This window comes from Acanthopagrus latus, chromosome 11 (assembly GCF_904848185.1).
Source record: "Acanthopagrus latus isolate v.2019 chromosome 11, fAcaLat1.1, whole genome shotgun sequence".
NCBI classification, from domain to species: Eukaryota; Metazoa; Chordata; class Actinopteri; order Spariformes; family Sparidae; genus Acanthopagrus; species Acanthopagrus latus.
In genome coordinates, this window is record NC_051049.1 from 6,122,930 (window position 1) to 6,149,813 (window position 26,884).

Consider the following 26,884-nt stretch of genomic DNA (forward strand, 5'->3'; position numbering starts at 1 on the left):
TCAAACAATATGAAACTGTGTTGTCCTTTGGGGTAAGTTTTTTTTGTAAATTTAGTTTGTTTATGCAAAATAAAGATGAAGATGTCCTCCCCAAAACTACACAGCGCACCTTTAAAACATGTCATGTGTTTTAAAAGGTCGGTTTGTTCAGCGACATCATTCCGAGGTCTAGTTATATGAAAACTACACTGACTTTAACAAGGGAGCGCTAATTTCTCACCAATCACCCACAATGCATTGCGCTTGAAGAACGTTACAGTAGGTGGTAGCCGTTGGAACATCTTTCCCTCAAGGCTCTCCGAGATCTCTTCCAATCTTTTCAACTCTGCTCCTCCTCTCGCGATATTTGCGCACTTTTATAACGTTTTTTTACAAAGAAATGAGCCTGTTGCGGGTTCCAAATCGTTATTTTACCGATTTACTGCGCGCGTGACCGTGAGAGGGAACAAAATAAGTTGTTATGTCTTTAATGGGGCGTGGCTAATCCTCCTCCCCACACACACACACACACACACACGCTCCGTCCTCACACACACACACACACACACATGCTCCGTCCTCACACACACACACACACACACACACACACACACAACTTTACTGTAGCAGCGGCCGCCGTGTGCTCACACAGCGCTGTGCCGACCGCTCAGAGAAGACGCTAGCCACCCCCCCTCCCGGCGAAAGGAAATGAAGAGGAGGCTGCACAAGAAATACTTGATTCTGATCCTGGCATATTCGGGTTTACTTCTCTTAATCCCGTACGTGTTAGATTACCGGGACAAATCCGCTCAAAACGCCCGGCATGGACTGCAGCAACAGCCCAGATGCCCAGACCTGGAGAACACGGTGGCGCTGCTGTGGGATCAGAACGGCTACAAAGTTAACGGCAGCGAGGCGACGGAGCACGCCGCCAACAGGAGCCAGGCGCGGATACACATCTACCTGCATGCCACCTGGAGGACCGGCTCGTCGTTTCTAGGGGAGTTGTTCAACCAGCACCCCGACGTGTTCTACCTGTACGAGCCGATGTGGCACATATGGCAGGCTCTGTACCCGGGGGATGCGGGCAGCCTCCAGGGCGCGGTGCGGGACATGATGAACGCCCTGTACCGCTGCGACTTCTCCGTCCTCAAACTTTACGCCGGCTCGCAGAACATCACCACGTCGTTCATCTTCGGCTGGAAGATGAACAAGGTGATCTGCTCGGAGCCGCTGTGCGATGCGCACAAGCGCCACGACATCGGTCTGGTGAAGGAGGACCAGTGCGCAAAGTGCCAAAAGCGGGACATCAGGGAGCTGGAGAGGGAGTGCAAGAAGTACCCGGTGATGGTCATCAAAGGCGTCCGCGTACTGGACCTGAGCACGCTGGTTCCCCTGATGAAGGACCCGGCGGTGAACCTCCAGATCGTCCAGCTCTTCAGAGACCCGCGGGCCGTGCACAACTCCCGCTTGAAGTCCAAACAGGCCCTGGTGAAGGAGAGCATCCAGGTGCTGAGGAGCAAGAAGCAGACCGACAAGTACAAGAGGCTGCTGGTGCCGAGCAGCAAGGTGAACCGGGCCGAGAGCTACGTCTCCAGCGCCATGGAGCTCATCTGCGACAACTGGCTCAGCGACATGTTGCTGGTGATGAACGCGCCTCCCTGGGTGCGGAGGAACTACCTCCGCATCCGCTACGAGGACCTGGTCCTGCACCCCATGGAGGAGCTGCAGAGGCTCTACCGCTTCTCCAACCTCTCCACCTCCACCGCGCTGGAGAAGTTCGCGCTGAACATGACGCACGGGCACGGCTACTCCTCCGACCGGCCGTTCCTCATATCATCCAGGGATGCGAAGGAGGCGATATACGCCTGGAGGGAGCGACTGAACGTGGAGCAGATCGGTCAGGTGGAGGCCTACTGCAGTGAGGTCATGAGGCAGCTGGGCTACCAGAAGAACAGCGTGGACAAAACGACATGAGGAATCGATGTTGAAGGTATGGTGAGATCACACGGTGAGGTTTGTCACCAGCTGTGTTTGATGTGTGAGGCAGAACAGAAGGAGCCCTGCACGCACACTCATCACGGTGCACTTCTGTCAGAACAGGAAGTAGGTGGTTTTTTTTTGTTTTTTTTTTAAACCCAAAAAAAACCAGGTTTGCTGCTGTGCTCTGTAGCTGATCCCTGACCTGTGACCTCCCTCTGGCTGAGGCAAATCGAGAACAGAGCAGATCCCCTTAAATGGAGATCAGCAGAGAACTACATGTGGATTCATTTCACACTGCAGGCAGACATGCAACAAGGTCTAATGTGAAGCATTTAACTAAGATGTGTTTGGCTCATTGTTTCTTCACTGTGATTTTTGACCCTGATTGTGCAGAGTAGTGCAGGCACACAGTGTGTGGGGAGGGGGTGGATGTTTTCCGTTTCAAATGCTGGAGGCGAGTGGTTTTTCATACACAGGCGTGCAGACAACCATGATCTGGTGACAGCATTCACGGTCCAGTATGCATCTTCACACAAGCTGCTGCAGAAACCCCGAGCTTCTCAGAGAACACACAGCCTGTCGCTCTTTCAAACAGTCCTGACAAGACGGATTCAGTTATTTGTTTGAAACCAACGCAGATAAGGTTTTCAGAAGTGCTGTTCAATACCACGTGACTGAAATGATACAAAAGCTGCACTCGATAGAACTGAAAGTACTGAAGTGAAAAAAGGAACCACCAGATGTGCCCACCTTTGTTTTTGTTGGTTTGTGAGAAGGATTACACAAAAACTGCTGAACGGAATTCCACAAAACTTAGATGGAGGATGGACCTCGGCCCAGAATAGACCCCTTTTACATCTATGTGGTGATATCTAATGAGATTAGCATGCTAACCAGCTAGCCCCAGGCCTGAAAACCTCTCATTCATTCATGCACTGGCAGTGTAGATATCAAGACTTAAGTCATTTAGTCTGTACAAGCCCTGTGTGCAGAGGGATGATGAAAAAAAAGGGGGGGGGGGAATCCTATTTTTGGGATGTTTTTTCTTCGTGCTGTGATGTCAAATGAGGCGAGGAAGTTTGTTTGTACAGCACCAAAGGGCAATTCAAAACACATTAAAGATAGGACATTAACAAGCTGTTAAGGCTGCATTTAATAGACAGTAAAACAAAGAAGAAAGAGTTAATAAACAAATGGTTACAGATTGAAAAAAATAAAATAAAATACAACAAAGTTAACGATATGTATGAAGTGTATTGTAACTCACTAGTAAACAGTGATGTTGTAAGCCATGATTTAAAGGAGCTCGTTCCTCAGGTGGGGCGCACTGAAACTAAACTCCACCTTGCTTGGTTTTGATCCTGGAAACATTGAGTAGTAGTGATCCTGATGACCTGACGAGTCCGGATGCTTCATTATGAACAAGCAAATCAGAGAATTTTGATTAAATCTATCGTTTGACACACAGAACGCAAGTGCAAATCAAAGTTTAAAATTCTCAAACAGACATTATTTCTCAAAGTAGATTCATTTTGTAAGTGATAAAACGCGTCAGCAGGGGGGCTCGACATCTTGATATATATTATCAAATTGAATTAGTGTGCAAAAACAAGACTTGAGTGAAACCCACCTGTTGACTGTGATGATTGTTTTGATTACATTCTGTTATCTATTGATCGCGCCCAGATAACTAAACACTGATAACCTTTGGACTTGGTTCTATTGCTTTTTCTCATGGAAATGTTCCATTTTCAGTTTTCTTGCCTGGTGACGAACCGCACGTTAGCACTTCTGAATGATGCATTCCAGCGTTGACATTTGAACACAAGTGACAGCATTGCAACGGATTCTTTATAGCTGTCAAAGCGAGACAGTCCCAGAAATATTTCTAACTTCTTGATGGCCGACTGATGTGCAGTTTGATAGAGGCCTCATTGTGTCCTCCCTGGCGTTGCTCATGGACTTGGGAGGAGGGGGCTGGCAGTGAGTCGCTGGGCCTCAGACCCTGCTGTCAAGAAGGGGATCATTGTGTACGGCTGTCCGTGACGGGGTAGAGCTCCCAGGGTTACCAACAGCCTGTCACCGCCAGCTCCCACAAGCCGACCCTTTAGAGCGAGCAGCCAGCATGGAGCGGCGGGCAGGGTGGGAGTCAGTGGGTGCCTCTCACAGCTCTGCCTCCACCCTGACACTAGCGCTGCTCGAGCTATTGATGGAGGTCGTGAACATTATTAACCCTGCGTTTGTCTCCTTGCGCTCCGTCTCTCTTTCAGTGTGAAGCCGTGTCATAACTTAAAGGTGTTGCGTTTTTTAATCTGAGGCTTTTTTTCTTCCCTCTCTTCCAGGGGCCTTGGTATTCGAGGGCTGGGGGCAAAAGGTGGAATAACAAAACAAGCAGCTGGAATGTGGTCCACTGGGAGCTCGCTGGCACGGCTCTCAGGGCTGTTTTCCTTCAGCCGAGCCGGGTCGATGAGCTGGAGAAAATCCAAGCGGAAAGAGCAGCCAATCGCAGACAGATGAATTTGATCCGGGGGAGAGAGGGCAGCTTTTTTTTTTAGTGTTACCTGTTCAACACCGGCAGGGTAGAGACAGAGTGTGAGAGGACACGAGCGAGGGGAGGGAGAGAGAGACGAGGCAGGTTTTGTGCTGCCGTTACACCGGCCCGCCTCTATCCCTCTGTCCTTTTAGCAGCACTAATCCCTCCGCAAATCCCCTGCAGGGAGGCGAGGGCCATAAAAAGCCCGAGATGGGTCCTTCTTGGGAGATGAGTGCCAGGATCCCGGACGGCAGCGTGAGGTTCACCTGCGCAACTTATCCGTCCAGCCCATGACTAAGCGCAGCAGTAATCTCGAGCGTTACTGATTCTTAACTGCAGTTGGCTCACTAACAATGCCGATGTTTATGCTTTGAAAGAAGAAACTACAGTTTTTTGTGAAAAAAAGAGGCCTGACTGAGGAACTGTTGTTCCACCCCCGGCCCCTCAGGAATCTGGACAGCTGCAGTCGCCCCACTGACAAAACACTCACATGGGTGTGAAATTTTCTAATATCCCACGGACGTGTCTTGGAGAGCTGCCTCCGGCCTCTGCCAATGAACTTTTTTAGCAAGTTTTCACAAGCACAACAGATGGTACTGATTCTCACTGTGTACCACTCTTACTGTTTTTAGTTTTTGTCTAAAATATTGTTACAATGCTGTGAAATCCCTCGGACTGCGGATTCGCTGAGGAGGGGTAAAACGTGTTCCAGCATCGCCGTGTTCAACTTTAGAAGTTGGTTCTGTATTAATTGTTGTGGGTGAAAATGCCTGATGTTGAAGTTCTCGTGTCGGAAAAAAAAAAAAGAAAAAAAAAAAGAAATAACTTTACAACTATTTAAACTGACGTCAATAAAGAGTTAGTAAAAACTAGACAAGTGTCTCCTGAGAAACACAAACACACAAACACAAGGGATCGACCAGTTCGGTGTTTCAAGACTGACACTAGTTTATAGTAATGAAGGAGTCTCATATTTAAAACAAAGTGCAATTCACTCAAGTACGATTTAGGGTGCTTTACTTGATTATTTTCTGCATTTTCTGCTTTGCTACTTTATACTTTCTCTCCACTACATTTGTTTGAAGGATTCTGTGTTAAAAGGCTGTTACTTGTGACATGTAACTGATCAGATTGTGTGGTTGGGCGGGACACTGTGTGAGATCACAGAGCGCTGACCGTCTGTACCATCTGAAAAATGCTGAATATCGGCCCCGATAATCAGCCAGGCTGTAAAAGTATCTGCTGAGTTACAGCGTAGATCCCATAGGCCTTAAAACACATCTGTAAAAGCCTTTAAGGTGCGATGGTACAGAACCCACACGGCGTCAAAATGTTCTTATCTGGTTTGAGTGTGTGTATTTTCTCTACACACTGACCTCACAAGAATAATTAATCATGAAAGGTTTGACACAGTTGTCCCCTGTTCATAATCCTAGGAGCTCATTCTTCTTTGCATGTGGCCACGTCTCCACCGTGGAGGATTTCGTTTCATTAATCCGTGCAGTAGACGGCTCAAGTAGAACAGTGTCATGACAATATGTCAGCCATTTTTCTGGTACTAAGCTCCTGAACCTTTGGACTGGAGGGGTTTTTTGCCGGCTGTGAGACGTCCCAGCGGCAACACGCACTGTCTTTCACTCAGGCCATGACTGTGAATGGTCACAAAGGAGCAGTAAAGAGAGACTAGAGGGAGTATTTATGGTTTTATCTATCAGTTCAGACATGCCCACATCAAGTGTTTGTAGCAATAATAACTTGAGTCGACATAATATACAGGTTGAACTTTGGACGTGTCTGACATGCAACCTGGTGGCAGGTGTGTGGGCTTGTAATAAATAATCAGGATAAACAATATTACTGTAACGTTCAGACCATTTTATGCCAGTGATATAATTATAGTATAACAGCATAATAATGCAAGCACAGCCTTTCAAAGAGCGCTGAACTTTACATTCTTACAACCTTGGAATGGGAATGCTAACAAACTATAAGAATATCCTATATAAATAAATAAGTGTAAATAAAACCACACGACCAAAACAATAAAGAAATGGACTCTCTGGTTCTTTTAACAAAAATGAACAGACTGATCAATAAGATGCGTATGACAAGTATGCAAATCATTATTAGTGCACCTTGTTATAACTGGCTCCTGCAGGTCATCCGAGCAATCATACGTTCAATTTTTTAGCATTAAAGGTGAAATATGTAAGAACTGATGCAAGATTATTATCAGAGTGTGACTGGACTGCTAGCTGCATGGCTAACTGAGCTACCTAGCCAATGGTAGCTACAGTGGTAGCAGCAGATAGTGGTAACTGCAGCAGTCAACTCCCACATCTTGCACCTTTACCCTTTACAGAAGGTACAGCGTGTGATTGCTAAAGAACAGTGGAGGAGGAAGTTTGAGAATGCAAACTTCCTGTGATCACTTCTTGGACCAAAAGAAGAAAAAAAAAAAGAAAACACACCGCTGCACGTCTCATAATTTGACGATTTTTATTAACATGATGACATGCAGATCATGGCAGGTAGAACCAGGCAGCCAGTTGCTACTACAACAGGTGCACATACTGACAATTGAGCTACATCTCATATTTCTCAGGTACAGAGAGCATGTAAATATAGCCAGCGAAGACAACTGACAGCACAACAGTCTGGAGATAGAGTGCACATGAAGGTTATATAAGAGTCCCGCAAGTGTCCTCTGCTTGAGGTAAAGTGCCAAAACTCTGCTCGTTTTTGTTTGCCTGCAGCCGCCGGTGAGGACGGCCATGATGTCGTCCGTCCACAGAGGGCGTCCAAGAAAAAAACATGTCGACAAATGCGAGTTCTTGTTTGGTCTTTTTCTGCACTTATGTTAGTTGATACAGCAGGAATGATAAAAAAAAAAAAATCACATTTTTCTTCTTTTTTTTAATGCATAATCCAGAGACAACATATCTGCTGTAAGTTATACTGTATGTAGAAGGTGCATCTATGTGATGTGAGCATCGGTCCTTGTGGAAGAAATGGTTCGCTCAGACGATTTTAATGCCCTCGACACAGACAAGCTTCAGACTGTCTTAAAAAAAAAAAAAAAAAGTGAGATGTTAGACAGAGAGCACAGCTTCATATTACTCCTCACTCCTCGCTAAATGACCCACAGTGAACACAGCGTGGCTACAGCTTACATAACTAGATTCATTTCCTCTTGGAGATCCCAGATGAGACAGAGAACTTGTGCGTGGCCTCTCCCTCGGGTGAAATCCGCAGATTTAATTTACAAACTGAGCCTCTCACACCTGCACTCGTCTGCAGGTGAAGGCAGCAGCCCTCTTTGTGTGCAGTGGAGGGGAGAAAACAGAGGAGCGACACGTGCTGTGTGGTGAATTTAAAATGCGACGCAGTTCAGACGTCTAGACACGGTGGAGGGAACACAAAAACACTGGCAGAAAAGAAACTGAAAAAAAATGTCTCACTCCCAGAGAGAGAGATGTTGGTTCCACCAGCTGCTCCTGAAGAGGTCTGGTGACAGTAAACAATGGAGCCAGCAGACTGCCAGTTAATATGCTACTATTTACATTTATTGGATGAGAGCTAAGTATAGCATCTTGAAGGGGGGGAAGAAAAAAAAAATCTGCAGATGATGAATTTTTTCCTCTCATAATCATGCTGTGGAGGAGGAACTCCATGTACATACTTTAAACAAGAGAGGAGATTTGGTCAGGGGATCTCCAAAGAGTAATCAGTGTAGTATAAATAATAAAACATCCCTACAGCTCACGTGGAGTGATGCCAGTCAACCTGTCACACAACAATACTGTTCAGCGGTCTGTTGTGGAAAATGTCTGACCAACAGAGACAAACGCAAGTGGGTGAAATCCAGAAGCCCGAGGTCACCGTCGCGTATCGAGCACTTCTCACATGGCAGTTCAGTCTTTAACCGGTTATTTCATTTCAGATTGTTTCGTGCATCTAGGAGGAAACTGGGCCGCCTGCTGCAACCACAAGAATCGATCTCGTGTTGAGAGAGCATGATGATGTAATGAGGTGTCAAAACGGAAACTGGAGGAGGGTGATATTATCTTACTGTCAAAGGTGCAATATCCAAGAACTGGCCACCTGTTGAAGTCACACTCCTGGCAGCACATCAACTGCTGCTGAATGTACTCTGTGTATGCATCCCTGGCTGTAGCTACCATTAGCTTGGTAGCTCAGTTAGCCCCGCAGTTAGCTGGACTACTACACTACAGGAGCTTTGGACCACTGGGAGAAAGAGGTATTCAGGCCCAGGGCTAACTGGTTAGCATGTTATCTGCAGTAGACAACACAATAAATAGATGTCTTTGATCATCTTAGTACATATCCAATGTTTTAAACCAACATTTTGACACACTGCACCTTTAAAACTCTTAAAGAGGAACACATGTGTTCCTGATTGTTATCAGTACACTTCATTATCAGAAAAACACATGTTCTTGGTTCTTGTAATCAAATCTAAGGGAAGTGACTGTTGATGTAATGTGTTGTGGCGGTGCAGCGAGTTAAAAGCAATTGTTTAATATTATGGGAAATAAGATTGATAGCTTCCTGTCAGAGAATTAGATGAGAAAGTCTGATACCGCTCTCCTGTTTGAAAGGTAAATATGAAGCTACAGCCAGAAGCCTGTTAGGTTAGCTTGGCACAAAGGATAAACAACTAGCTGAAATCTTTTTTTTCTCCTCCATTTTTTCTCTTTAGGTATTGTTAAAGATTAGACAAACTAGATGTATTAATTAGCTAGTGTGTAGGTCCTGGTTGGAGGAGTTTGTTACCTTCAGACTGAACTAGGCTAGGCTGTCTTAATGCTACGCTAAGCTAATCATGCTACTGTCTGTAGCTTTATACAGACAGAGACTTTCAAAACAGACTGGGATTTGCCAAAATGTTTCACTACTGCTTTCTTCTTTTCTTTCTTTTTATGTTCGTTAAAAAACAAAACAATACTTAAGAATAGGCCACTTTGAATTCATCCCAACAAATAAGGGCAGCACATCCCAGAGTAACAACTAACTGCTGCTAACTGTACATCCATTATTTTAGCTAAAGTTAGCTTGATAGCTCGGTTAGCCTTGCAGCTAGCCGGACTACCAGGGGAGTGGTTGTGTTTACACACAGCAGCTGTGTATCGCTGTAAGAAAGCGTGTTTGAGGCCGGGAGCTAGCTGGTTAGCATGCTACCCAGTACATGGACGTCTTTGACAAAACTGTAGAGAATTTTTGAATGTTTTAAGCTATTTTTCTTCCATATTGCACCTTTAATACATATTTCAGGTTAGACTGAGAATCAGGTACAACATGTGAGACACTAACTTTACAAAATATCCCTCTAATTTGCCTCTGTATTGGTGATATATGAGATGAACGAGCCTCGTCATTCTGACTAAAATGCTGATAGATTCAACAGCTGTTTGAGGTTAATATACGGGGGAACTAAACGTGTGAACACCGTGGGAGAGTGTGAGCGCTGCTCTCTCAGCTCTTGTGTTAGCACTTATCAGTGGTTGGAGATTTTGAGTGTCACATGAAAAAACTGAAACACTTAAGCTTAGAGTTAATTGATTATTCAGTCGACAAAAAAACAAAACAAAAAAAAAAAAAAAAAAAAAAGATACATGCCAAAATGTCAAAAGCATCAGTGGTTCCAGCTTCATCAATGTGAGGATTCACTGCTGTTCTTTCTCATATATAGCAGGAAACTTTGGACTATTGATTAAATAAAACAAGCAATTTGGCAAACATTAGCTTGAGCTGTGGTGAAGAATTTTTCTATACCTCCTTACATTTTATAGACTTAATGATTAATTAAGTTAGTTGAGAAATCATCATCAGCTGATGAACTGATCATTATAATTATTGTCAGTTGCAACCCAACATCCATGAACGCATCTGATCTTCTAAAATCAGAGGAAAATAAAGAGTTTTAACATGAATGATGAAGACCAGCCCACATCGGATGAACATATCACATCGGTCTTTTCTAAAATTTTGGGGAATCAGCATTAAATCATGAGAAAAAACATTATTAGCATCATAAAACTTTCATTCGTTATTCGTGTTATGATTGTGAAGACCTGCCAAACACACATAAAAGACCCGGACCGACGTAAAAACAAGATCCACAGGTGCTATTAGTAACAGTCACGGGGATGTAAAGCACTGATAGAAGCAGCCCCACTAGAGAGGAACAAAGCTCAGCATTGTCGCTATTTACATGCTCACATTCTTCACCCCTGTTACTTCAGCCATGACAGGCTGTGGCGACGGAGAAAAGAGCGCAACTTATTCACTGGCCGTCTCCGCGCTCCTCTCGCGCTCCTCCATCTCCTCCACATAGATGCTTTTGTGTAAAACAGAGGGCGTCCTCACAAACACACCAAACACTGGTCTGTTAGCAGCTTCGGATGAATGGCGCACATTTAACAGAGAGCTCTTTCTGTTTGATCTGTTGAAGAGTTTTTTGGGTTTTTTTAATATTTTTTTTTTGGTGAGTGTTTGGCCTCATGTGAGCGTCTAGAAGAAGAAACCACGCTGGTTTCTCTCAGCGCTCGACTGGTGTGGTGTGAAGACGAACTCGTGCCACAGAGGGCTGCCAGGCAACTTTACAACTCCAGCTGAACATACACAGTGTCACATGTTCAAAAGTGCATCTCGCATGAGGATGTTTTGTCCTCTCATCCCGCATTGAAAGGTTTCCCTCCAGTTTATGCAGAGGGAAATCAGTACGACTGAAAAACAGTATAAGCGCATGAAGAGTTCATCTCCACGTCCAGCTCTGTAATGACGATGAATTGCTCCTTGAGCTCTGTTCGCGGGCCGGACTGGAGCTCAGAGTTGCTCTGAACCCTCCCTTTTTTTTTTGTCAACAACCACATCTGCACTCTGTCTTATCTCTGAAGGACTGGACGCTCTGCCCTACAGGATGTAGAGAGAGCTGAGGCGTTCTGGGGTGAAGGTCAGGGCGGTTTGAGGAAAAAGGAAAGGGGGAGGGTCAGACATGATCCTCGATGGGGAAAACCAGGCGCGTGCCGCGGCTCAGGAGCTCCTGCTCGCGGGAGTCCAGCTCATGCTCCAGCGCTTCCTCTGAGGTGCTGCCGCTCCTTTTGCCGTTCGCGCTCCAGCTCGACCCTCCCGCCGCGTCCCCTCCGCTGCCGGACGCCCCATTGGCCGTGATGGCGGTGTCGCCAAACATGAAGGTCAGGTCGCCGTCGTTACGGAGGAGGTCAGAGTCGTGGTCCCTCAGCTGCTCGTTGTTCTGAAAACATACCCACATTTGGAACATGAGGGGAGGGACGGAGAACATAGGGGTGACACACACACACACACACACAGATGCAGGACACACAGATGAGGTGTGAACAGGTGACTGACATCAACAGGGCAAAGGCTCATAAGGGGCACTATGGATTTAGAGAAAAAAAGAGAGCAGGAGACTTTCACTTAGTGGCCAGCTGAGCATTAAAGTCAAGTTAACACAAACAGGAAACCACAGTCTGAACTGGTGTCTGTGCTCAAAAGTTGTTAAAATTACGAGTTGACAACACACTTTGCATTCTGGGTAAGTAATGAATAGCTCTGAAGCAGCAGCACGAGGTTCTCACAGCTCTAATTGACTGGCTGACAATCAATAGGCTGCCCATGTCCCCGGGGAGAACAGGATGAATTAACACTGGGTCAACAGGAACACTCAAATGAAGGGATCAAAAAAAAGGAGATTACGTAACCTCTTCTCTCCAGCAATTAACTTGGAGAGGAAATAGAGAAGGGAAAAAAAAACAGACTAAAAAGACATTTTATTAAGTTAAAGAGCGTCTGGGTGCTGTAAAAAATAAATACAGTGACACAAATGTTAAATAAAGAAGTGAAAATAAACATTTAGATTCATTATAGGTGAAAAATCACAAAAGAAACATTTAAAAAAGTAAAGAAAAAAGCTTTTACGTGATTTTGAAGATAAATCTGGTGATGTTTTTATATTTTTCTCACTATGAACAAATGAACCAAACCGTCAATTCATTAATTCCAGACCTCCATTGTTATTTAAAAGCGATTATAAAACACATCAGTGAGCCAAAAGCATGGACCATATTCACACAGCGGCCATGTGTCGCTCTGACATCACGCTCAGGACGGGAAGCTCAACACTTACGGAATGTGATTAATTGTGATCACTTCACTACTTCCTGATTGATCAGACGGAGACAAAACAACATATAACTTTTTACTTCCGTTAGACAACAGCTGACGTAGCATCCAACCACTTCCTAGTTCGATCACGTTCCATGTTACAACAGGAAAAAGCGTAAATTTAGCAAATTATCAGCTGTGTCTAGAGTGACAGGCCAAAATCATCCACCATTTTTTCAGTCACTTATACAGATTGTAACCTGAAACACAGACATCATCTCAGAGTTTGACTGTGTCGTCAGAGAGAAACTGCCTCCCTGTGATTATGGTCCATGACTTTTAGAAGCGATTTTTAGGATAAATCTGAGCCTTCGTTTACATTTTTGATGTCATCTTACTGTTAACAAAAGGACAAAAACATCCATAAATCAGTTCTGACTCGTATCTCTTCTGTAGCCGAAGCTGAAGACCCCCATTATTGAAAAACTGTTAAAAACACATCAGTGAGCATCGGCGACGCGCCGGGTGACATGTGACCCTTCAGCCTGAATGTGGGCTGTACAGAGCTCATCTCTCAAACACTCATCCTGCTGTTATTAATACCACGGTAGCACCAAATGTGTATTCATCCGCAGCTGAAAATAGTCCCAAATAAATGCACCACGTTCTCCTGTCCGAGTGGCACAAACCAAAAACTCCAGTGTGCAGCAGTTGTAGGAAAACTAGGATTTAATAGGTAGTTGTTGGTAATGTTAATGTCGGCTTGAGGCTGGTGTGGAGAGACAAATGTTGTTTTTGTCCTTTTCGTGGGGATTTTCTAACAATAAGAGAATACAGAATATTGCAGCCTAATCCTTCCGGGTGAGTCTAATCTCTCCACAGAGTAATTTCAAAGCCTTGAGGCATTTTTTTTCTGTAACAGAATGAAGCAGTTTTTGTTTTTGTCTAGTTTCAAACAAGTTAAGTGTCTTTTCAAAGCTACACGGCCATAAAAAGTATATTTTACAACCGTAGTGGTACAGTTCTAGGTCACTGGGAAACAAAAACGCTCCAGTTTTTGGAGCTTTCACTCCCTCCCCATTTCATAATATCCATAACCAAAGAGGAACTAGGCAAGGAGCTTTATTTAATCCTGTCTCTCCCCACTTGGCAACACAGAGCCCTGGACAGTCTTGATTATATGAACAACCCTCTAAATTCACGGCTGGCCTGGCACACAGCCTCACGCTGGCAAACCAACTGCAGCTAGCTCGAGGAGGAAAACCATTTCAGGACACAGAGCTGAACCAAACGTTCAGATAATTAAATTCAAATAACATACAATTTGTGCTAAACTTCGCAGTAAAGACATGCAGGATTCCGAGTGAGGCGACCCGACAGCTCTTTGGGTTACAGAGGAACAGGAGGACATAATGACCAGAAACCTCCACATGAAAAGTATTTGACATGAAATGAAAGCGTTTGCCAGAGGGAATCCAAGCGTGACCGTCCGTTCAATGGACGTTTCTGTGTTTAAAATATCGGCGCGCAGCAACAGAACAGTGATCATCATTGAGGTGGTGCCTGAAAAGGGCCTTTTGTGCCCGTCCGATGCAAAAAAAAAAAAGTCTTCCCGACTGTCCATTTTCTCTGTGCTTTGTTTGTTTACTGGCAGCCACCGAGAATACTTTGACAGTATTACAATTCTCCCCCCCCACACACACACACACACACACACACACACTATCTTAAACCAAGCAGTGTAATTTTAGCGGCGTCACAGCATATTTTCTCACAGCAGTTCATTTCAAGTAGCATGACCCGTTCAGAGGAGATGTCTCAGGACATCTATGATATTATATATGAAAACCACCAGCTAGCTGACATTGAGTGTGTGTGTGTGTGTGTGTGTGTGTGTGTGTGTGTGTGGGTTCACGGGTTAGCGAGTCACATTTGACTGTGACACATTTATGTAACCGGCCCCAGAGTTCAAGATGAGACATCCAAAATATATCACAGGGGAGAGGAGAGAGAAGGGATCCGATACAGAAACACTGGAGGAAGTTATTTTTCTTGACACAAATTTAGCATGAAACAAGAGATAAATGAAAAATCAACACAGGGAAGCACAATCAGAACTCTTATTTGTAATTTATTTTAATTTTCAGAAGAGAGCCCGTCACCACTCGCTAATTATTAAGCTAAAGCCAGCAGCCGTTTAGTTTCACATTATCTTCTGTCCAAAGGTGATAAAATCCACCCACACTCTGGTTTATGTTTGAATGAACCAATGATGATTCAAGTGTTAATACGTGAGCTTTATGCATGTTGCTCGGCACATTTTGTTAATATTGGACGGAACCCACGCAAGATGCTTCCAAAGCTAACAGACAGCTGGTTAAAATGTTAGCTACATACTGCACAGACATGTTAAAGCTGCTGATTTTCTCACCTAAAAGGTTTATACGTGCATTTCCTGTAAACCCTCTGACCAGACAACATGCAGTGAATAGATCTTCTGCAGTGTGAACGTGTGTTTTACAGATCAGTGGTTAATGTCGGAGTGTCTCTGTGCATCTGCCCTGTGCAAACCGTGTGTGTGTGCATGTGTGTGACACTCACCTCGTACGCCTGCGGGCTGGTCAGACAGCTCGCCAGCGGTCCACAGTAGGCGGGCAGAGTGGAGGTGAGAGGTGGTCCGCTGTGTGTCAGAATGGGCTTCAGGTAACTGGACAGTTATTAAGGTAAACAACCCGAGGAGTTCAGTGAATGTGTTCTGTTAGCGGAGGCAGGTTGAATGGAGTTACAGGTAAAGCTACAGATAAAGTTAAAGGATAAATTCGTCCCTAAAAATCAAAATTCAGTCATCCACTCAAGCCCCATGTGACAGAAATTTGGGTGAAGTCTTCAAAGTCAACGATACATTTCTGGAGCTTCAAAGCTAAACAGGGTGTCAGAATTCAACTGAAGCAAATGGGGACTTGTTTTAAAATGTAAAAAAACAAAAACGTCTTTTTTTGTGAGCATATTGAAATACCATTCTGCTGTTTAGCTCCAGAAATATTTAATGGACTACGAAACTCGACCCAACTTATCTACCTGAGTAAATAATGACTTTTATATTGTCAGTATCCAGTATATGTAACACTCTAATATGGCACCCTTCTTAAAGGATGTATAAGTTGTAATTAATGCCTTTATCAAAGATGATAAATTGTTTACACTTCATAGATTAGTTAAGCAAATACTAAGTACTTTTGGTTTGCCAGGTTGTGCAAAAAGTCGCCAAATCCCAATCTGTGAAAACTTGGTATTACTCTTGATGCTTTTTTCAAGAGTGCAGATGTCTTTTCAACTTGGCAACCCCGAAGTTGCCCTTATTCAAAAGCTTACACTGATCTCTAAAACATGGTGGAACCCGACTATCTCGTAAAAAAAAACACATTTTGCAGAAGCTAACTCAAATAGAAGGGCGTTAAAACTATCTGTCAACCACAATATAAAACAGAGGCTGCAGTCAGACGTTTCCTACGAGACCTCTTTCTGCAGTAACCAACCACAAAAACGGTTCAGATAATGAATTATGGCTTAATAACATTGAGGACATCTGCCAGCGGGATATATTTGGGGTTTAAATCTGTATGGGATTCTGTCAACAGCTGAGGGTAAAGTCATTTTGTGATGCTTGGCAGCAGTGCAGCGCAGAGCGAACCAGCGGGTCCAGTGCCTCAATTTTCTAATTAGTCAGGCAGCATTGCACTGTGGGAAAAACCCAATTCCCCCCCCCTTCCGTTCAACTGTCAACCGTCAGGTCACTGCTCCCTTTGATGAGCGAGGCGGTGTGCTCGGCTTCAGAACAATAGAAAATCAAACTCGGCAGGCCGTGGCGCAGTCAGAAACAAAGATATGAAGTCACACCAGCCTCCTCGCACCAGAGCTCCGCGTCATGCATGTTTACATCAGTCTGCAGCTCTGGGACGCGAGAGAAAATGAACCCCCCCCCCGGCTCGCTTCAGCTGCGTCTGACACGTGTCGCCAGGGAGAAAGTCTCCGCTGTAACACACAGCTGCTGCGCTCGCTACACAATCAGCCACCTGGGGAGGCAACTGTTGAGCAGAGAGAGGCAGGAGGCAGGAAACGGGAGGATGAGCTGCTCAACACATTTTTTCTCAAGTATTTTGGATCCCATATGCCAGAATGAGCCAATACAGACACAGACAAAGAACCGTGATTGTGACTTTGATGGCTTTTATACAGTATACAAGGGAAAACAGGCCTCTGGACAATCATCCTGACGAGACCTGATGTCACAACAGACCTTCTTTGTATTGCAGAGGAAGGATACTTGTGATCGAAGGTGTACCACAGTCTGAAGAGCCACGCGCTCTCCTGTTTGGTTTTACTTTGTCCTTCAGCCTGGGGGCCATCCTGGAGAAACACGTGGGGAAAAAAAAAAATGATCAAGAGGATGCACATGATGAACGTAGACCCATCACAGGATCCAAACATGTTGTTATCAGACTAAAACTATCCACACAGTTCGCATACTATAGTTTCTGAAACTCTAAAATAAAATAATAGCTTTTATTTCAAATCATAGGCAATATGAGAGTTTGAACCGTGATCAGCTAAAGTGCTGTCAGACACGCTGTAGGTCTCATTTTATGTGCTTCTACATTGTTATTTTGTTTTACATTGTGCTCCGTGTCTCCACACTTCCACTATTGTCATGTTAAAAACTCCATGCTGTATATGACCAGAGTAACTGCTCGGCCTGCTAACTGTAGCTGAGGTTAGCTGGCTGAGTTGGACAATCAGACACTTGCTTGGTTTCTTATCTTTAATTGTTGTTGTGGCAACATCAAAGCGTCATAACTGCCACATGAAAAAGACACAGTGTGGTCATCCAAGTCATTCTGGTTTCTACCCCGAGTATGAAAAGCTAGAATGATACCTAAATAAACACCTGAATATGATAAGTCCGTGACAAACAGTGTAAATCAGTGTAAATATAACATCTCATCACAGCTCCATCATGACGGAAGTTCACAGCTCAACAGACCAGATTCATCATCATCAACTACTGAAAAGTGAGCTGAAGCGGGGTTTTTTTGCAAACTACAAACTTCTGGTGCTCTTCTGCTTTCGCTTTCTTGTTCAGCAAATTTGTTTTCTTGACAAAACGGGCTGTTTGCTGACTGCGCTCCATGTCACAACACAAAATTGCAGAAGCAAACCAGTTTCAGCAGTGAAAGAAGAACTGACGATAAAAAAAGAAAAGAGAAAAGTTCTTGATGAGATCCTCACCCCTTGTAAGACCTGGAAGCTGTCGCCACAAGGCTGCTGGTCTTGATCCGGGTCCACACCGACCCTGAAACACAGGGAGAAAGAAAGAAAGAAAGATAAAATGTTAACAATTCATGAAAACATTTATTTAAATGCAAACACACCCCCTCATATCTGAATAGAGCACTTGTCAGCACCTTTCACAGCTTGTGACGCGGTGATCGTCTCTCGTGACGTAGTTATTTTATAATTAACACGATCGTGTCGGCCGTAACACAAAATAACCCAGGTGTCTTTTTGTGACTGCTGCACCTGCAGGAAGCAGACCTGTTGTCTTTGTGGCTCTGCAGTGTGTCAGAAGTCGATTTGAAAGAGCACACATCAAAGCGCTGATTGCGAGACTGTTCAGTTGCTGAAAAATGCTCCAAATGAGTATGCAGGGCAACAGCATGTTCGGAGAAACAGCGAGGAGACGAATGATATTACACAGTTTGTGGAGTTCAGTTTAAAACCCAGGAGGAAGAGATTCGCTGTGGCTCAAGAGCACATTTTGGCTCATGACCCAAAATATAAAACCACAACTTTGTAAACAAGTTGGGGTTGTTTCCGGATTCAAAAGGCCCCCATTATGTCACCCTTCACCTCGTAACAGAATCCCTTCAGCACGCAGGACCATGTGATTAAACTGGTTGTGTGTGACCGCGAGCAACATCATGCACATGCTGCATTTTCATAATTGTCTAATAAACCAAATCAAATTAAACTAATAAACTACACGCACAGAATCCAAAAGGTCAAGCTGAACCTTTAGGACGCAATATTGATTTGACCCAGTGTGTCTTTGTAGACAACTGTTGGTTTGTCTAAAAGTACTGAAATATGCAAATTGTGACCCAGTGAGAGATTCAAAGAGGTCAAGTTTTATCTTAAAGCTGTCACTAATTTCTTGTGATGAGCATGTGACAAAGCTGCAAATGTTTACACGTTATTAACAAACTAAGAGTGACATGTTTGTTAAAGCAAGAGCCTCAGTAAAAGGTCACAGTACTATATTTCAGTTTTAGTGTGTAATATTACATTTTGGAAAGCCAATGATTCACTTTGTTACCAAGAGTTAGATGAGAAGATTTCCAGGCTACCACATGAAAACTGTGAAGCTGCTTGCTGTAGCTAGTTAGCTTAGCAGAAAATGGAGAAAGAGCTAGCTCAGCTCAGTTCAAAAGGTCACTAAATCTGCTAAACAGCATCTTATATGCTAATGGGAAAAGGAAAAAAAAAAGACTACTTGTGGTTCATGGGGGATGTGCTTGATTATTTCCTGACCATGGGCGGTCGCTAACTAACTGCTTCCACTGTTTCCATTTTGCTACGCTAACCAGCAGCTGGCAGTAACCTAATTTCTATCGTAGAAACATGAGAGCCGTATCAGTCTTCTCATCAAATGCTCGACAACAACACCCATGAGATTTGGGTTTCTCGAAAAAGTTAAACAGTTCCTTTAAAAAAGGTGTAACATGAAAGATACGGCCACCTGTTGAAGGTAAATGCTAAACGCTAAGCGCTTGTGAAACGTTGCTAGCATACATCTCCCAGTAAAACTAAGAGGAGCTTTACTAGTGTATTGACATGTATTGAGTTACATTAAGTGTGATAACATTGTGAAAATATATCACTGTCTCACAGCAGGCTATATGATGCTACACAATTGTTATCAACAGTCATAAATTAGCTTTAATAGGATGAAAATGTGTATTTTTTTTTAACAAAGGCTTTATTATGATTCAACAAACCGTTACGGCCTGACAGGTTAGCACGCTAACTTCAGTGGAACAACATTATACATGTTAACACTGTTATTCCTTCATGATCTGATGATGATGCTAGTTCAAGGTCTCACACATCGGCCCTTTAAAGTCACAGCAGCGCATGTTTTCAGGTCTTCGCAGCCGGACATAAATCATTTCCCCGCGGTGTCTCTTACCAGCGGGGACGGATTAAAACTGAACACAAGCAGATTTTAAAAAAAGGGGCACTTTTAATTCACATAAGCTCTGGAGCAGTTGAGTCTAATCCTTGTGGACAGAGGCCAGGGCAGAGATGTGTGGCCTTTCACGGTTAGATCTGAAACTACGACTGACACTGAGCAGCGAGAGGTGAAACTAATGCCCGTGGTTATCTTTAGACTTTTCCATGACAGCCAGGCGGAGGAAATAGGCTATCAGCTCGGAGTGAACGAGTTACTGCATTTTTCTTTTTTCCGCTTTCCACCTCAACAGCGGGACCCCTGGTGCTCCGCCGCCTTTTAGCACTTTCTCCTTTTATCAAATACACACAAACACACAGAGGATCTTCGGGGGGGGGGGGAAGGAGGAACCTACAAAAACAAAGAGGTGCAAAGTCTTTCTGCTGCTGCATCAGGAAGGATCTGTGTGAGATTAGGACACAACTGCTGGGGAGGGGGTGGGGGGGGGGCCCAGAAAAGGGGCCCAGCCCAGCACACGTTTCCTGTGATAAGAAACCCTATAGATCACATGTGTTCATTTGCACATGCATACTTACGCAAGAGAGTCTTCCACTGACTTCAATTCTCCATCTGACCTTTAATCCTAATCCTGAAAACACCCCCTCCCCTCCCCTCCTCTCTCTCTCTCCTTAAACCAATCAAATATGCCTCACAAGCAATTTCCTCTGCAGGGTTTCAGTCCTCGAGGGAAGACATGCGATCCTGAACACAGTAAAAAAACAAAAAAGAAAGAAAACACAGGAACGGTCACAACACCGGCTCTCGATTACGTTCCCACCTTTCTCTTTGGCACACACTTTTTCAAATCAGTTCACACGTCTCCGTCGAGCTGCTTCTGGGCAACAGTGCGTGTGATCTGTTCTTTGCAGCGGCGTGTGAAAAAACACTGGCGGACTGTCCGCAGAGACGCAACAAAGAAACAGACTCGGGTCCTCGCATCAGACGAGAGAAAGCCTTGAATAAAACACTTGATCACGCTACAGTGGCTCCTCGAAACAGCAGCAACCCTCAAGAGGGCTGCTGTGTGACGCACGTATTCCTCTGCACAGACCTGCTATAATACCGCTTCTCAGGAATCCAATCTAATTTACAGCACGTGTTCTTAGGAGTCACGACTTTTCTCAAGGCCTTTTATAGGTAACTGATGTTCTCTTTACATCAGAAAAAAACAGAAGTAGAAAGTTAAAAAAAGAAAGAAACCCGACTGAGGCAAGCACACACTTTCCCAACACCAGTTACTGTCAAAGAGTTTGCACTCAATCCGGATACATTAGCTGAAGTATTCCCACTTTCAGTGTTGACACCACTCTGCCTGCTATAGACCTGTATATTTACACAGCGGCCATTTTCCCATGAGTCGCTGGAACGCTGGGAAAATGTTATGTTGCCGCACTCCAGGTCGTAAGCCGTAAAAAACGTATTTCGCCACTTGCAACAACGATGGATAGCGAACATGTGGACGGTTATCAGGTCGTATGTCCGGATAAAACAACTTATTTGATGAACTATTAGCTCACGTTGTCATTCAAACACTTTCTAGCTAACATGTCTGTTTGGTTACTTCCAGTGCATTTCACTTCCTGGCTTAAATCCATGTTTCCAACGTAGATGTTGATATTTTCAAACAATTTTCTCATTGTGACATGTAAGACTGTCAAACACTAATGCGAGCTAGGAAGTGGTTGAATGTTGATGTTAACAGAAGCTAATGGTTGTTTTACCTTGAGGTACGGTCCCTTTATCATCTGTTGTCTAAATAGAAATGTGTCAGATTCCAAACACTTACAGGGAACCTTGAAGACAACAGTACAATATTTCAGATTCCCACCCTGAACGTGACATCAGAGGAAAATGGCCGCCATGTGAATTCAGTCTACGCTTTAATGCCCCAAAACGCCGTCTCATCATCAACACACACACTCAGCATCGAGCACATTAAAGCATTATGTGGTGTTGTGAGTTACGGTTTTGTAATGTGTGTATTAAGTAACCATCTCTCCTGTGTTTTGACACTCGTACGATGAGCTGGAACGGTCACGTAAATCTCCGCACTATCGCGTTTGATCCCACCATTAGATACAGATGAAGATTATAATCTTGTTTTTCCAAGAATCAGCTGTGCTTTGTATTTCCACACACAAGATTAAAAGTGTCCCATTCACATCATTTTGAGGATTAAACGCTGCGTCACAGCCAGCCGTTGGTTTTTAAATGGACGGCGAGACGTGCAATGAGAGCTTGAGCAGATGACAGTGACCGCTGAGTGTTTTAAGAACAGTAATTGGCAACTCGGTCAAACATGATCCTCTGTTATGGGGACATCCACTAATCCTCGGACTCGGCGCAGAGGCTGAACAGATGTTCAGGTCTGAAAACGAAACATCTAGAAATATTCGACTAACAATTCAACGGCTGTAGCAGCTTCAACGCGAATCTGTCAGTAACACCTCCAAGACTTTCACTTGATTTCAGTTCCTCTCAGTGTTTAAGTCAAATCATTTTACAACGGCCTCTTTCTTTTTCCTTCGAGGGTTTTTCCAAGACTGGACCGCCTCTTTCTGAAGTTCTCTGTCCTGATTGGATAAAGTGTGCAGGGGGGGGAGGAGAGACACATATTTAGACTAAAGCAGTGTTCCAAATGTAAATGGTTACAAAATGTTAAAAAAAAGAAAACGTCTCTCATTTCACAGCAGGCACCATCATCCTTCTTCACCAGAGATCCTGAGTAGATCAGAGCTCCTATGCCTGCCCTGGAGCTTACAACAGCCAATGAGTGATTTCTCTTCTCTCTCCTGATCCACTCACACTTCAGCCTCCAGGTGATTGATGCATGTAGACGATGAGTCAGCGGCTCTAAATCATCGCTTCACCTTTGTTCAGTACACCAATACACTGAGTTTCACTAACTGTCTCCTCACTACTTTTCATCTTCTATGCAGACTTTTGACTGCCGTCTAGAGGTATTTCTCTAATCATAATTTGTCACCAATTCAACTTCTTTTAGTGTGAATTTCTTTGAAAATTTGAGCCTCTTCTTGTCGATATAGAGAAGTTCCAGGAGATGTTTTCTCAAAATGCTGCTTTTATCAGAAAAACTTGAGCGGAGACAAATTCGTCAAAACGTCACTGCCGATGCTGCGAGTGCACTTACAGCTGTCAGCGCTGGAGCTGACAGATGATTCGCTCTCTTTCCTGCCCCGCCGTGATCACACAGAGATCTCTTCCTCTCTGCACGGCTGCAGCGATGAGCTGTTTGCCTGCTTCCTTAGAAACCATCCGTCAAAACCAAATAACAGAAACCAGGCAGCGTCTCGTCTCAGACCAGCGCCGGGCCTCCATCGCATAGTAGCTCATCAACACCACAAGTCGATTGCTTGTGTCGTGAAAACAATAAATAACGCCTCACAAATGTAATCTTCAGTTTAACATTTATGATGTACCAAAAACTCCTCGGGACTCCAAACAAGTGAAGTAAAAATATGCAAATTTATGCCGATGTACAGAGGACGATAGCGGGATCAGGGGGGATATCCGCCTGCCATGCACCACACGGCCCGGTTACCATGGCGATTAGTTCACGGGGAGATTTTGGCAGCGCTCTAAACCTCCGCCAAAACACAATAGTTCCCGCTCCGTCCGAGGAGGCATTACTCATATTAAACAGCGCCTGTTCACCCCATAATCCGCTTTGTCGTGACAAAGTGCAATCATTGTCCGACAAATAACAGGCGAGGCTGAGCGATCCTGTAACCAATGACAACGTCTCAAAGTTGGGACGGATCGTGCTGCAGCAGCAGGAATGATTTTGATTTTTTTAAGAGTTGCCATTCAGGTGTTCAAACAGAGAGGGTGGTACCTGGGACTACTTCAAAGATGCAGCTTTAAGTCTTGGTGACTTTAAATGTTTGGATGTAAGAAGATGGGCGGTGGAGAGTCGGCAGCGATGAGAACTCTAGCTCCATCTCCTGGACAACACCACCATTCAACAGAGAATCAATCCAATCATGCAGGAGGAGAAAATAGTAAGGCTGAAAAACAAAAACTGGTTCGACCACCGAGCAATTATTTAACTACCCTACAAAATAAAACAGAGCTGTGACCTCGGACTCAGACAAGATGTAATGTAATGTCTTCTTTTCACGACTTTTTAGGCTGATTACTTTGTCTATAAAATAACTGCCAAGGAACCTACATGAGGAACATAAAATGGAGATACTGCATGCTGCCTTTTGTTAATCTGCACAGATTAAAAGGGGGAAATGCAGTCGGCCATGTTCGGACAAAATGCAGCGAAGCTTTCTTGTCCGTGTTTACTGGTTTGTTTAAGAAAACAGTTATTTTATATCATTTACAAGAAATAACTAGCAAATTGAGCTTTGGTGAAAGAAGCTAGCAGCAGTTATCTCACCAGCTAGCACTCACATCTCTTGCTAGTTAGCAGACGTTCTGTAGCAGAGTGTGATGCGTTCAATGGCAGCAGTTTGATAATGCAAAAACATTTTAAAAGCTATTTTAAATGCCATCCTACATTTTATCTTACTCCTGTGAGGGTGTAAAAAGGCGTCAAAAAATAATTCATGATGTTGCCCAGATGTAAAAACAAAGATGGAACATTTGTGCTTCTCTTTAGGAATCTAAAAGGTTCAAATGGATTTATAATCAGTATATGGTTTCACTAAATCTTAGTTAGACATCAAGATACCTCATGTACCTCATCATGTACCTTTTAAACACCATGTCTGCTCTTTCTTTAGACATAAAATATGAAATATAATTTTGCAAAGAAGTGTATTTTGTTACCTTGGAGGAAAAAGAGATTTGATTTAACCAAGTTACATCTTCATTTGATTAATTTTTGTGTAGGCCTCTATATTCGGCAGTGTCTTACAGAATTAGAAATCTTTAGTTGTGAGGACTCGTAGATTTGGAGGAGATGCTCTGAAAAGTTCAGCACAGATTAGTTACGTCACCTGATGTGAAGCCAGGACAGCATCGGTGTCGTCCCCCCGCCGAACACCCAGACGGTGAAGAAGACGATGAGCAGCGTGGTGGTGAACATCATCTGGCGGGCGTAGGTGGCGGTGTCTCGGATGGCCAGGGCGAACGCCATCGCCCCCCGCAGACCTGGAGAGGGTCACATCCAGAAACCATCCAATCACATCAGAGCTGCGACGATTAGTTGATAAATTAACCAGTCTATTAACATTTTGACATATTATAGATTTTTAAAGCAAACTGAAGACATTATCACTGATTCTGTAACATCGTAAAGGGCAAATTCACAACTTTTTTTGTATTTCACAAACTAAAATATTATCTGATTCATGTAGAAATAATCATAAAACCCTAAATCACATTTAATCTCAAGGGGGAAAAAAAGGGAAAAAGATGTTTCTCCACACCTGCAAACATCATCATGTGCTGGAAGTTTCCCTTGATCTTGTGCCTTCTGCCGAGGTTGAGGAGGAAGGACAGCGGGTAAATGTTGAAAGCTCTTCCGATGAATATGGAAATCTGACGGGCGGGTCAGGACGTCTTTAACAGAACAATATAACTCTTCAAGGACTCGACTCAAGTGATACATGAAGATGAACTTCACAGTGAGAAACATTTTGCTGCTTCACAATGATCTGATTGTCTTTTTCGGACATTAATAGGACAAAAAATCCTCCACAAGGGTTTTTTTTTTAAAACCATGACCCAATTCTACAGCTGTGGAAGAATAAATGTGTGCTGAGCCCCAATCAGAACCGGGCTTACTTGACAGTGTGTTATTCAAATGAAAGGAGGTGAAGTTGTGTGCAAAGTATTCACCAGGGAACGTGCAAAAGTTCACAGAATAGCAATATCTGAAATGTGCAAGACAGCGAAGGATACAAAAGCCCCGATGATGAAGATCGGACTGAAGATGTGGTTCTGGAAGGTGAACAGAGCCAGACCCATGTAGGAGAAGATGAAGTTCTCAGCCAGGAAGTGAAGCACCTCAAAGAGCTGCACGGAAAAAACACAACATCATCGTGAATTCGGTTGGGAAATGTCTGAATACACAGCAGCAATACACAGTATTTCACAAAATATTTCTGGAGCTTCACAGTGAAACGGTGTGGCAGCGTTCTCCTAAACATCTGAAGCAGATGGAGAGTTGTTGGAATATGTAAATAAACAAGTGGAAAAATAAGGTCCACAGGGTTTCTGAGATCCAATATAGATTTGAAAAGACGTTATTTATAACATGCCTGAAGTGTCTGAAGCTCAGCTGCGTGTCAAGGGTGTAAATCCTGTTTTTCAAACAAGTCCCCATCTACTTCAGTTGTTTGCTGAGTGAATTAATTTTACTTTGAATGCTGCAGAAATGTTTTGTGGAATTCAAAGTTCACCTGACTTTTCCATCAGCGTGTCAGTAAGCAAACAGTGACTGAATTTTCTTTTTTTTTGGGGGGGGTGGTTCCTGCTCCTTTAATCCTACCATTGTAATATTCATGTACAGTTTTTCTTTCAAACCAAATAACGAGCACGTGCCACGACACTGATCCAAAAATACGTCACGCTGCGTCGTGTCTATGTGCTAATCTGCACCCTGTCCTCAAGACTGAACCCCCCTCTGGGAAACCAAACGCTCGTGTCAGGAGGGGATGTCCTCAGACAACCCCGATTAAGGTCACAGCAGGCTGATCACTGAGCCATCTGGCAGCGGGGGCCTCGAGCGCCCGGTTCAAACTACCAGGGGGTTCGAAAAAAGACCCACGTAACCGAGGCCACGTGTGCAGGAAGAGGTCAGACGATACCTGCTTGGTGCGTTTTGTGGACTCTTCAGAGAGGTTGTTGTAGGTGTAGTGAGCCTGCGTGATGCCGCAGAACAGCACGGCCACGACACCTGTAGAGCAACACACACACACACACACACACACACACACACACTCAGCTTTAATACAGCGAGTCAAACAGGTGGAGGA

At 44.1% G+C, this 26,884-nt stretch overlaps 2 protein-coding genes across 3 annotated transcripts in view; one reads left to right on the forward strand and one right to left on the reverse strand.

Annotated features, from left to right (window-relative positions):
* Window positions 1-279: 279 nt before the first annotated feature.
* On the forward strand, window positions 280-8,868 carry chst7 (carbohydrate (N-acetylglucosamine 6-O) sulfotransferase 7). The gene is made up of 2 exons (XM_037114028.1): window positions 280-1,972; window positions 4,305-8,868. Exon 1 carries the CDS (start codon window positions 688-690, stop codon window positions 1,954-1,956), a length of 1,269 nt encoding a protein of 422 aa, XP_036969923.1. The 5' UTR covers window positions 280-687; the 3' UTR covers window positions 1,957-1,972; window positions 4,305-8,868.
* slc9a7 (solute carrier family 9 member 7) overlaps window positions 6,978-26,884 on the reverse strand; it is a 29,994-nt gene continuing 10,087 nt past the window's right edge. Inside the window, exons 9-16 of one of the 2 annotated variants that reach the window (XM_037114025.1) lie at window positions 26,717-26,805; window positions 25,809-25,922; window positions 25,334-25,445; window positions 24,902-25,055; window positions 17,930-17,993; window positions 16,968-17,050; window positions 15,245-15,350; window positions 6,978-11,771 (exon numbers count right to left, since the gene is read on the reverse strand). In XM_037114025.1, coding sequence (XP_036969920.1) covers window positions 11,508-11,771; window positions 15,245-15,350; window positions 16,968-17,050; window positions 17,930-17,993; window positions 24,902-25,055; window positions 25,334-25,445; window positions 25,809-25,922; window positions 26,717-26,805 — 986 coding nt within the window. In that variant the 3' untranslated portion in view covers window positions 6,978-11,507. The other variant, XM_037114026.1, reaches the window with a different exon arrangement.

Bases quoted from the DNA above. Each gene is read 5' to 3' on its own strand.
- chst7 (XM_037114028.1), top strand. From the start codon at position 688: ATGAAGAGGAGGCTGCACAAGAAATACTTGATTCTGATCCTGGCATAT.